This window comes from Perognathus longimembris, chromosome 11 (genome assembly GCF_023159225.1).
Source record: "Perognathus longimembris pacificus isolate PPM17 chromosome 11, ASM2315922v1, whole genome shotgun sequence".
NCBI classification, from domain to species: Eukaryota; Metazoa; Chordata; class Mammalia; order Rodentia; family Heteromyidae; genus Perognathus; species Perognathus longimembris.
This window is the reverse complement of record NC_063171.1, coordinates 43754931-43767326: the sequence shown is the minus strand read 5'-3', so window position 1 is coordinate 43767326 and position 12396 is coordinate 43754931. Positions and strand designations below refer to the sequence as shown.

The following is a 12396-nucleotide window of genomic DNA, read 5'->3' as shown; positions in this document are numbered from 1 at the left end:
ACACTATTAAGAATGTTAGGGGGGGGGGGGGCTGGGGATATAGCCTAATGGCAAGAGTGCCTGCCTCGGATACACGAGGCCCTAGGTTCGATTCCCCAGCACCACATATACAGAAAACGGCCAGAAGCGGCGCTGTGGCTCAAGTGGCAGAGTGCTAGCCTTGAGCGGGAAGAAGCCAGGGACAGTGCTCAGGCCCTGAGTCCAAGGCCCAGGACTGGCCCAAAAAAAAAAAGAATGTTAGGGGGTTGGGAATATGGCATAGTGGTAAAGTACTCGACTCGTATACTTGAAGCCCTGGGTTCGATACCTCAGCACCACATAAACAGAAAAGGCCAGAAGTGGCACCATGGCTCAAATGGTAGAGTGCTAGACTTGAGCAAAAAGAAGCCAGGGACAGTGCTCAGGCCCTGAGTCCAAGGCCCAGGACTGGCAAAAAAAAACCCAAAACAAACTATCACTTCAACACAACTTTCTCAATCCTTAGATCCCAGCCTCCTGATCAGTGCCCAGATCAACACACTGTTTAAGAGTAGAAACTAGGGGCTGGGGATATGGCCTAGTGGAAAGAGAGCTTGCATCCATACATGAAGCCCTAGGTTCGATTCCCCAGCACCGCATATACGGAAAACGGCCAGAAGGGGCGCTGTGGCTCAGGTGGCAGAGTGCTAGCCTTGAGCAAAAGGAAGCCAGGGACAGTGCTCAGTCCCTGAGTCCAAGGCCCAGGACTGGCCAAAAAAAAAAAAAAAAAGAGTAGAAACTAAAGCTGTGGCTCAAGTGGTAGAGCGCTACCCTTGAACACAAAAGGTAGACAGCACCCAGGCCTGAGTTCAAGCCCAGCACCTGTAATCCTAGCTACTCAGGAGGCTGAGATCTAAGGATCACGGTCCAAAACCAGCCCAGGCAGAAAAGTCCCTCACACTCTTCTCTCCAATTAACCACCAAAAAACCAGAAGTAGAACTGTGGCTCAAAGTGGCAGAGCCTTGGGCAAAAAGAGCTCAGGGAGGGGCTGGGGATATAGCCTAGTGGCAAGAGTGCCTGCCTGGGATACACGAGGCCCTAGGTTCGATTCCCCAGCACCACATATACAGAAAAGAGCCAGAAGCGGCGCTGTGGCTCAAGTGGCAGAGTGCTAGCCTTGAGCGGGAAGAAGTCAGGGACAGTGCTCAGGCCCTGAGTCCAAGGCCCAGGACTGGCAAAAAAAAAAAAAAAAAAGAGCTCAGGGACAGCACCCAGGCCCAGAGTTCATGCCTCACAATTGCCCAAAAACAAAACAAAACAAAAAATCAAATTTTTCAAATTGTTCTAACTTGCATTTCTGCTAGTATCCATTATATCCCTTAATTATAACATCTTTCTGCCTTTCTTTGGAAATTCAATGTATATTCTTAAGAAGAAATTATTTAATATACTTTTAAGAATTACTTTCAATAGGGCTGGGGATATAGCCTAGTGGCAAGAGTGCCTGCCTCGGATACACGAGGCCCTAGGTTCGATTCCCCAGCACCACATATACAGAAAACGGCCAGAAGCGGCGCTGTGGCTCAAGTGGCGGAGTGCTAGCCTTGAGCGGGAAGAAGCCAGGGACAGTGCTCAGGCCCTGAGTCCAAGGCCCAGGACTGGCCAAAAAAAAAAAAAAAGAATTACTTTCAATAATAAAGAAAACATACCTTATATGGTAATATTCCGTTTATACCCATAAAGAATCACATATATATAAACAGAGACCACAAACTGTAACTTTTTTTTATGCATCACTAAGATATAATGAAAATGCAAAAGACAATAAATGTCCACTAGTAGCCTTTACTCTTTAAATCAGGAAAAATACAATTAATATACTCAAGTATTGTTACTAATCCTAAATATTAACTTTTTTTTGCCTGCCCTTGAACTCTGGGCTGGGCACTGTCCTTCAGTTTTTGTGCACTTAACACATGAGCCACAGGTCAACTTCTAGGTTGTTTTGTTTGTTTGTTTGTTTTGTCCCTGGCTTCTTTTTGCTCAGGGCTAGCACTCTGCCACTTGTGCCAGTGCCACTTCTGGTCATTTTCTGTGTATGTGGTGCTGGGGAATCAAACCCAGGGCTTCATCTATATGAGGCAAGCACTCTTGCCACTAGGCCATATCCCCAGCCACAACTTCTAGGTTTTTGTGGTTAATTGGAGATCAGAGTCTCACAGACTTTCCTGACTAGGCTGGCTTCAAACCATGATCTTCAGATCTTAGTCTCCTGAGCAGTAGGATTACAGGTGTGAGACACTAGCAACTGGCCTGACAACCAGCAACAAAAAGATTTTTTAAATTACATAGTCCTCCTCATCCTTCTTTTTCTCTCCATATATGTATGTGTGTAATAGTGTGTTACATTTTACATGTGCACATGTATATGTGCATTATATATTACATACATGCATATATGTGAATATATAATACATGTATATTATATAATGTATGTATGTATATAGTTTTGTCTTTTGGCAGTTTTGGTTTTTTAATTTCACTTTTTTTTGTTGTTGTTTTGTTTTTTGCCAGTCCTGGGCCTTGGACTCAGGGCCTGAGCACTCCTTGGCTTCTTTTTGCTCAAGGCTAGCACTCTGCCACTTGAGTCACAGCGCATCTGGCCATTTTCTGTATATGTGGTGCTGGGGAATAGAACCCAGGGCTTCATGTATACGAGGCAAGCACTCTTGCCACTAGGCCATATCCCCAGCCCTTGACTTGATTTTGTGCCAGTCTTGGGACTTAAATACATGAATGCAGGCCCTGAGTTCTGTCTCAGATTTTTTTGCTCAAGGCTACTATTCTACAACTTAAACCATATTCTACCTCCAGCTCTTAGGTGGTTAATTGGAGAGAAGAGTCTCATGACTTTCCTGCCGAGGCTGCTGTCGAACTTTGATCCTCAGATTTCAGCCTGTAATAGGATTACAGGCATGAACCACTGGTGCCAGACAGAACTGTACATCTGAACTCAGGGTCCTGAGATTGCTAAGCAGGCATTCTACCACTTGAACCACACCACCAGCCTGCTCAAGATATTTTATGATCCTTCTGAATACCAGAAAGATGATGTAGAAAATAATTCTTGTGAAAAAAACATAAATTCAACAACCCCTTAGGTTTCATGTTTCCTTTTTCTACTTAAATAAAATTAAATTTAGTAACAAGTATAATTCTGTTCATAATAGTATTTTTTTCTGTTTTGTTTTAAATCTATTATGCATCAACCTATTGTGACCTTGTATATGACCATCTGTACTCAGAAAAAATGTCTGAATAATGCATGACCATTAACTATTATTATTTATACATGGAATTTGGTATGGTTTTACTGTGTTCCTTGATATTTTGTTCTTTTTCAATAAATGTGTGTCACTTATAACAAAAATAACTTAGAAAAGTGAAATGCATTTTTAAAAATTCTTTTGTAGATGTGGAAACAGAAATAGCAAACACAGTAGGAAAACTTAAGCTCAAAGAAATAGGTCTAGGGCTGGGAAATTGGCTTCAAGGTAGAGTGCTAGCCTTGCATGCATGAAGCCCTGGTTCAATTCCTCAGCACCACATAAACAGAAAAAACTGGTAGTGGTACTGTGGCTCAAGTGGTTAGAGTGCTAGCCTTGAGCAAAAGGAAGCCAAGGACACTGCTCAGGCCCTGAGTCCAAGCCCCAGAAATGGCAAAAAAAAAAAAAAAGAAAGAAAGAAATAGGTCTCTAGGGGCTGGGAATATGGCCGAGTGTAAAGTGCTTGTCACGCATACATGAAGCTCTAGGTTTGATTCCTCAGCACCACATATATAGAAAAAGCCAGAAGTGGGGCTGTGGCTCAAGTGGTAGAGTGCTAGCCTTGGGCAAAAAAAAGCCAAGGATAGTACTCAGGCCCTGAGTTCAAGCCTGAGATCTGAGGATAGCCATTCAAAGCCACCCCAAGCAGAAAAGTCTACAAGACTCTTATCTCCAATAAACCACCAGAAAACCAGAAGTGGTGCTATGGCTCAAGTTGTAGAGCACTAGCCTGGAGCTGAATTTCTCAGGGACAGTGCCCAGGCCCTGAGTTCAAGCCCGAAGACAGCAAAAGAAAAAAGCAACACACTACAAAAAAAAAAAAAAAATACACAAAACTGAGTGCCACTGGCTCACACCTGTAATCCTAGCTACTCAGAAGGCTGAGATCTAAGGACCTAAGTTCAAAGCCAGCACAGCAGAGAAGCCTCCAGGGTTTTCTGGAATTGAAGACTCTTATCTCCAATTAGCCACTGGAAGAGCCCAGGGGTTCAAAGAGCACTAGCCTTGAGCAAAAAGAGCTCAGCAACAAGGACCAGGCCAAAGAGTTCAAGCCTGGGACTAATAACAACAACAAACTGTCCACAAGACCGTTTTTGATACAAAAGGGCACAGGGAAAATTGAAGACAAAAAATTGTGATATGACCATGTAGTAAACATATTAGATCAATGAGATAGACTAGCAGGAAAAATGTTTTGACATTAAAAAAAAAAAAGAAAGAAATCTTATCCAGCAATGATGGCTCACACTTGTGTAATCCAAGCTACTCAAAAAGATGAGACCTAAGGATCACAGTTCCAAGCCAACCTGGGTGGGGGAAAAAAAAAAAAAAATCAAGGAGACTTTTTTTTTTTTTTGCCAGTCCTGGGGCTTGAACTCAGGGCCTGAGCACTGTCCCTGGCTTCTTTTTGCTCAAGGATAGCACTCTGCCACTTGAGCCACAATGCCACTTCTGGCTTTTTCTATATATATGGTGCTGAGGAATCAAACCCAGGGCTTCATGTATACGAGACGAGCACTTTACCACTAGGCCATATTCCCAGCCCGTCAAGGAGACTTTTATCTCCAATTAACCAATAAAAAGGTGGAAGTAGAGATGTGGCTCAAGAGGTAAAGCCTCACCCTTGAGCAAAAAAAGCCCAGTGAGGGTGTAAAGCCCTGAGTTCAAGCCCAGTACTAGAACGAGAGAGAGAGAGAGAGATCTTGCTATATGCATGGTAGTGCACATCTGTAATCCCAGCACTCAGGAAGCTGAGTGCTGAGTAGGATTGAGAATTCCAGGGGAGACTACATGGTGAAATCCTGTCTTTAAAAAAAGGGGCTGCAGGGCTGAGAATATTACCTAGTGGCAAGAGTGCTTGACTCATATACATGAAGCGCTGGGTTCAATTCCCCAGCACCACATATATAGAAAAAGCCCGAAGTGGCGCTGTGGCTCAAGTGGCAGAGTGCTAGCCTTGAGCAAAGAGAAGCCAGGGACAGTGCTCATGCCCTGAGTCCAAGGCCCAGGACTGGCCAAAAAAAAAAAAAAAAGGGGGGGGGGGTGCGGGGCTGGGAATATGGCCTAGTGGTAAAGTGTCACCTCGTATACATAAAGTCCTGGGTTCAATTCCTCAGCACCACATATATAGAAAAAGCCGGAAGTGGCACTGTGGCTCAAGTGGCAGAGTGCTAGCTAGCCTTGAGCAAAAAGAAGACAGGGACAGTACTCAGGTCCTGAGTCCACGCCCCAGGACTGGCAACAAAAACAAAACAAATAAACAAAAATTTTTAAAGGGGCTGGAAGAACTCAGTGGCAAAACCCTTGCCTAGCAAGTGCAATGTCCTGGGTTTGATCCCCAGTACCAAAAAGAAAAAAAGGAAGAAAATTAAAAAATATATAGTTTAAAAAAAAAAGAGGGTGGGAATATGGCTTAGCAGTAGAGTGCTTGCCTTGGATACTAGAAGCCCTGAGTTCAATTCCTGAGCACCACATACAGAAAAAGCTGGAAGTGGCACTCTGGCTCAAAAGGTAGAGTGCTAGCCTTGAGCAAAAAGAAGCCAGGGACAGTGCTCAGGCCCTGAGTCCAAGCCCCAAGACTGGCAAAAATAAATAAATAAATAAAATCTCATATCTAGAAAAAAAATGAAAGAAATATACAAATTGGGGAAGCAAGCAAGTAGCAAAGGGATAGAAAACAAAAGCAACTGTTTGATTATTGACAAAGATTCTGCACCTTATAAAAATATTTTCTGCTTTGAGATTTAAGTTAATAATGACTAGGTAATAAAAATATACTCAAAGAGAATGTCATTCTGTAATTGCAGTTTAAAAACAAAGCAACCCCACCCACACAGCTGGAAAAAAGCTTCTGACAAACCAACTAAAACTTGTTTACCCAGGCCACTTCTTAATAAGAGAAATGCTTTGCAATTTCACTAGGGTTATATAAGGATTTTGCAATGTGTGATCAGTTTAAATTTATTCTCAGATCGGTTATTTTACTACAAGGTCAGGTTTATCCTAACAGCACTTCTCCAGTTGTCTAGTTTTATTCCATCATTCAGTGCTTCTTCCAAGGAATTTTTAGTCATTAAATTCATATCTATTTCCCTTAAGAGAAATAACAATTAACAGATTGTTTTAAACAATTAAAAAAAAAACTTACATTGACATGACAAATTAACCACTTCTTAAAATAGGTGTTCCCAGAAACAAATAGAAAAACAATAAATTTCACAGTGATTCAGCTCCACTACCAATACCTGTACATTATAATATTGCCTTTCACAAATAAGAAAATCAAATATAGGGCTGGGACTATGGCCTAGTGGTAGTGCTTGCCTCCTACTATACATGAAGCCCTGGATTTGATTCCTCAGCACCACATATACAGAAAAAGACATATACAGAAAAAGGCAGAAGTGGTGCTGTGGCTCAAGTGATAGAGTGCTAGCCTTGAGCAAAAAGAAGCCAGGGACAGTGCTCAGGCCCTGAATTCAAGCCCCAGGACTGGCAAAAAAGAATCAATATAAATTCCAACATGAGAAAAGCAGGGAGTCTCAGTCTCTGTCTCTGTCTCTCTGTCTCGGTCTCTCTCTCTCTCTCTCTCTCTCTCTCTCATACATACACACACCACATCTCTCCACCTCTCCCTTTATACAAAGATAATGGATTTCTGATAAAAAATGGAGTATACTTTGTAAGAAAATAGCCAGGGTTGGCAAGGTAAACTAGTTCTAAAATGAAATGATTCCTAGAGAGAAATTATTATAGAGAAAACTAGAACTAGGTTTTTGAAGATATGCTATCTGGACCAGCATTATAACCTACTTCATCTCAGAGACATGGCGAGAGAGAGAGAGAGAGAGAGAGAGAGAGAGAGAGAGAGAGAGAGAGAGAGAGAGAGAGAGAGAGAGAGAGGAGAGAGAGGAGAGAGGAGAGAGGGAGAGAGAGAGAGAGAGAGAGAGTTTTAAATATCCACTGAAAAATGTGTGTGTGTTAAATATCCACTGAGAAATGTCCCGGAACTAAACTCTTCGGAAAGAAGGGGAATTGCCTCGACCTATGTCTAACTATTTTAAACCTGGAGTTCTGGAGAAACCACAAGCGTCCTCCAAACCTCGCTCGGCCTTCAGCGGCTAAAGTCACTTAACTCGGAGGCCTCCCACAAAGTGTAGCCCGAGGGGGCGGGGTGGGGTGGGAGGTTCTGCCCGAGGAATCACAGTCCATTTGCCCAGCGTCCCAAAAGTTAAATGAAAACCTGAGCTTGCAAATGTTCAGAAACAGGACCCCAGCACAACGGCAACGTGACCCGACGACGCCCACGAATCCAAACCTACCCTCAAAGTAAACCGAGCCCCTCCATCCACAGGGAGCGAACTCAACATCGCACAATCTCAGCCGGCCAAAGGTTACGAGACCGCCACGCTGCAGACCCGAACCCTGCCCAGAGAGGGAGACGCGGGCCGCCCCGGCCCTCCACTTCGGGGTCAGAAACCCTCAGGTCCCACTCGCCGGTTCTCCGCTGGCCACCGGGGTCCCCACCACTTCCCAGGGTGGCGCCCTTCCCCCCCCCCTCCAGTCCCCTCCCCCACGGCCCCAGGCCTCCCCCACCGCCCCAGGCCTCCCCCGCCCGACCCAGCGCGGCAGCCGACGCTCAGCCCCCCGAGTCTCCACGGTTGTCAGTCCCTCCAGCCCCTCCCCCTTTAAAGGCCCTCCGGCCCTCCGTCTCCTCACCCGGGTTTGCAGTAGTCGCCGCCATGGCCTGGATGCCGCCGCCACCTCGCCACCTCCTCCCCCCAGTGGGAGGAGCCGCCGCCACCGAGCCGTGGAGGGGGGGAGGGGAGGGAGGGGGAAGAGCCACTCCTCAGCAGCGGCACCCCACAGTAACCACCGCTACCGCGGAACCCAAGATGGCGGACGCGCCACCCCCAACCCGTACACACTCCAGCCGGGCCCCAAGGGCTGAGAAGCCACGCCCGAGTGATGGGCGGAGTCAACTCATAGCCCGCCTCCTTGGGAAAGATTGACCAATGGAAACCAGAGGGCCGAGCTGCCGTGGGGCGCCGGCGAGTCCCCAGGAAAGCAGGGAGAAAAGTCCAGCTGTCTCCCTAATCCCGCCTTCTTTGCGTCAGAGGTCAGTGATCGAGTGACGTCAGTGAAAAGCAATGAAAATGGGTGTTTCCAATAAAGTTTCACTTAGAGTAAGGCCCGAGTTCTATTTCCAAATGGTTTATTTTGTAAATCCTCTTTTAGGTGTTCTAATACTTCAACTTTACATAGTGATTTATAATCTGTGGTTTTTTTTAATTCTCCCTTTAAAGGACTTTTGTTCAGTAATTTTTTTTATTTTTTATTTTTTGGCCTCTCAGGGCCTGAGCACTGTCTCTGGCTTCTTTCTGCTCAAGGCTAGTAGTATTCTACCACTTGAGCCACAGCACCACTTCTGGGGTTTTCTAACGCTACCACTAGGCCATGTTCCCAGCCCCAGTAACTAATTTTTTGAATGTTTACTGTGGACTTGGTAGAGTAGGCACTAGGGAACTTCCTGCCTGTGGGCTATGTCAAGTCTGTGACAACATCATTTTGGTACTTGACCAGACATTGACTTATAATGCTCCTCGGCTGCCCATGGTCCTGCCTGTATTGATGATTTTGTATGGCCCATACTGATGTATATTTAAATGAACCTTGACAGAAAAAGGATTCCCCACCCCTGAAAGGGAAATACACACTGCTAACACTGACAGAAAAGTATGAAGAGACTTTAAGAATGGAATGCTCTCCTTTGATAAATGATAAGGACAAAGTGATAGGGTTTGAGGTTTTTTGCCACTCCTGGGCCTTGGACTCAGGGCCTGAGCACTGTTCCTGGCTTCCTTTGCTCAAGGCTAGTCAGCCCTTTGCCACTTGAGCCACAGCGCCACTTCTGGCCATGTTATATATGTGGTGCTGGGGAATCAAGTCCAGGGCTTCATGTACACCAAGCAAGCACTCTTGCCACTAGGCCATATTCCCAGCCCAAGTGATAGGTTTTTAGTAAAGAAGTGATAATATGATGGCACATTTATTTCCTAATAATCCCAAGTACTGAGTATTTACAGCTGCACACGTACATTTACTCATTTAATGGTCACAACAACGTTCTGAGATAGATTCTACTTTGTAACCGTTTTGCAGATATGGAAACACAAGAAAAGAGGTTAAGCAAGGAACATCAAGCCAGTAAGTACAGTTGTGGTATGGGAAGCAAACTGAAAGAGTCTGATGCAGAAAACCTGTTCCACCTATTCCTTAGTTGTAGCTCCATGCTTTTATCAAAAGATAACATTACCTTTTCACAAATTATTTAATATAAATCTAATTAGAAACAATAAAAACACTGTTAATATGCTGTCAAGCATCTTTGCATTCTTTTTTTTTTTTTTTTTTTTTGCCAGTCCTGGGCTTGGACTCAGGGCCTGAGCACTGTCCCTGGCTTCTTTTTGCTCAAGGCTAGCACTCTGCCACTTGAGCCACAGCGCCACTTCTGGCCACTTTCTGTATATGTGGTGCTGGGGAATTGAACCCAGGGCCTCATGTAGTGGTAAGCACTCTTGCCACTAGGCCATATCCCCAGCCCCGCATCTTTGCATTCTTAGAAGCTGTATTTGTACTACAAAGACATTGATCCATTTATCTTATTTAGTTCAAAGCTGAAGCATTTTAGTATAATTTTCATATTATTTATCATATTTGTTAAATTTTACTTTTTTATTTTCCTTCTCAAGGTAGTATTCTGCAACTTGAGCCACAGCTCCACTAATGACTTTTTTCTGGTTAGTTGGAAATAAGTCTGACACACTTTCCTGCCCAGGCTGGCTTCAAACAGTACTCTTCAGATCTCAGCTTCCTGAGTAATAGGATTACAGGTGTGAGTCACCAGTGCCCCACAATTTTTTTTTTTTTTTGCCAGTCCTAGGCCTTGGACTCAGGGCCTGAGCACTATCCCTGGCTTCTTTTTGGCTCAAGGCTAGCACTCTGCCACCTGAATCACAGCGCCACTTCTAGCCTTTTCTGTATATGTGGTGCTGGGGAATTGAACCCAGGGCTTCATGTATATGAGGCAAGCACTTTTACCACTAGGCCATATTCCCAGCCCCCCACAAAATTTTTTATTTACCACTTTCTTGTGTTCTATTTCTAATACACGAACAAGTCATCCATTTGAAATAGTAATTCAAATGGTAGATATCATATCTGTCTTTTTGAACCACTTTTTTTTTTAAGTTAAAGAATGTTTTTTAGCCAGACACAGGTGTCTCACACCTATAATCCTGATTATTATGGTTTGAAGCCAGCTCAGGCAGATCAGGCAGAAAAGTTTATTGAAATTCTTATTTTAAATTAACTACTAAAAACCCAGATGTAGGGATGTGGCTCAAGTGAGAGTTCAAAGCCCTGAGTATAAGCCTGTACGCCCCTCCCCAAAAAAGGTTTAAAAAATACATTAAAGAATAAAAACAGGGCTGGGAATATGGCCTAGTGGCAAGAGAGCTTGCCTCGTATACGAAGCCCTGGGTTCAATTCCCCAGTACCACATATATGGAAAACGGCCAGAAGTGGCGCTGTGGCTCAAGTGGCAGAGTGCTAGCCTTGAGCAAAAGGAAGCCAGGGACAGTGCTCAGGCCCTGAGTCCAAGGCCCAGGACTGGCAAAAAAAAAAAAAAAAAAAAAAAAGAATAAAAACAGTAGTGATGACAAAAGTAACAAGCCAGTGCACCAGTGGCTCACGCCTGTAATCCTAACTACTCAAGAGGCTGAGATCTAAGGATTGTGGTTAAAAGCCAGCCCAGGCAGGAAAGTCCATGAAACTCTTTTTTTTTTTTTTTTGCCAGTCCTGGGCCTTGAACTCAGGGCCTGAGCACTGTCCCTGGCTTCTTTTTTGCTCAAGGCTAGCACTCTGCCACTTGAGCCACAGCGCCACTTCTGGCCGTTTTCTATATATGTGGTGCTGGGGAATCTAACCCTGGCTTCATGTATACAAGGCAAGCATTCTTGCCACTAGGCCAGATTCTCAGCCCCATGAAACTCTTATCTCCAATTAACCACCAGAAAACCGGAAGTGGTGCTGTGGCTCAAGTGGCAGAGTGCTAGCTTTGAGGTGAAGAGCTCAGGGACAGCGCCCAGGCCCAGAATTCAAGCCCCAAGACTGACAGAAGAAAAAAAAGTAACAAGTACTCTAATTCAGAAGCATACAGTAAAAAAATCTAAGAAGATACACATACAGATACAGAATGTGAATGTTACTTTAAATGTGGCATGCAAGCAGCTGAAAAATCAAATGTTTTTTTATTTTTGTTTTTTTGCCAGTCCTGGGGCTTGGGTCTCAGGGCCTGAGTACTGTCCCTGGCTTCTTTTTCTCAAGGCTAGCACTCTACCACTTGAGCCATAGTGCCACTTCTGACCATTTTCTATATATGTGGTGCTGGGGAATCAAACCCAGGGCTTCACGTATGTGAGGCAAGCACTCTACCAATAGGCTATATTCCCAGCCCTGAAAAATCAAATGTAAATAAAAAGTTCAACAATGATTATCCAAAAATAAAATTTTATTGGACAGTATGCCATTTGTCCTTTTCCCACTGCACTTTCAGTATTATGAAATTTTGTCAGTGTCTTGGAATCATTGAAACTTGGGGGGAAAATGCAATATCTGAGCGCTGGTGGGTCATGCCAATAATCCTAGCTACTCAGGAGGCTGAGATCTGAAGATCACAGTTCAAAGTTAGCCTGGGCAGGACTGTCAGTGAGACCCTCTTCTCCAATTAGCCACCAGAAAACTGGAAGTGGAGCTGTGGCTCAAAGTAGTAGAGTACTATCCGTGAACAGAAAAGTTCAGAGACAGTACTCAGGCCCTACAACCAACCAAAAGGTAATAAATAAATGCAGTAATATCGCTACCAAGGAAAAGAAATGCAAAATAGCGTTTTATAGTACATCATGACTGAATGTTGTACACAAAGGAGATCAAGTAAGAAAAAAGTCCCACTGAGTCATTTTGTACAGAGATATTTGTACACATAGTCAACAGCATCAATGCTTAGTTTGGAGAAAGTATGACAAGCTGTTGGCAACATTTTTATCAAAC

General features: G+C 44.2%; 1 protein-coding gene and 1 long non-coding RNA gene across 5 annotated transcripts in view; one reads left to right on the top strand and one right to left on the bottom strand.

The window, feature by feature from the left end:
* Arnt (aryl hydrocarbon receptor nuclear translocator) overlaps positions 1–8203 on the bottom strand; it is a 63265-nt gene extending 55062 nt beyond the window's left edge. For 3 of the 4 annotated variants that reach the window (XM_048358021.1, XM_048358023.1, XM_048358024.1), the window contains exon 1: positions 8005–8202. In XM_048358021.1, the coding sequence (XP_048213978.1) occupies positions 8005–8029 (25 nt within the window). In that variant the 5' untranslated portion in view covers positions 8030–8202. Of the gene's footprint in view, positions 1–8004 lie in introns of all 4 variants that reach the window. The other variant, XM_048358025.1, reaches the window with a different exon arrangement.
* Positions 2053–7440, top strand: LOC125360059. The gene is made up of 3 exons (XR_007212643.1): positions 2053–2062; positions 7234–7257; positions 7316–7440. It is a non-coding gene; the product is annotated as an uncharacterized LOC125360059 (long non-coding RNA).
* Positions 8204–12396: the final 4193 nt, after the last annotated feature.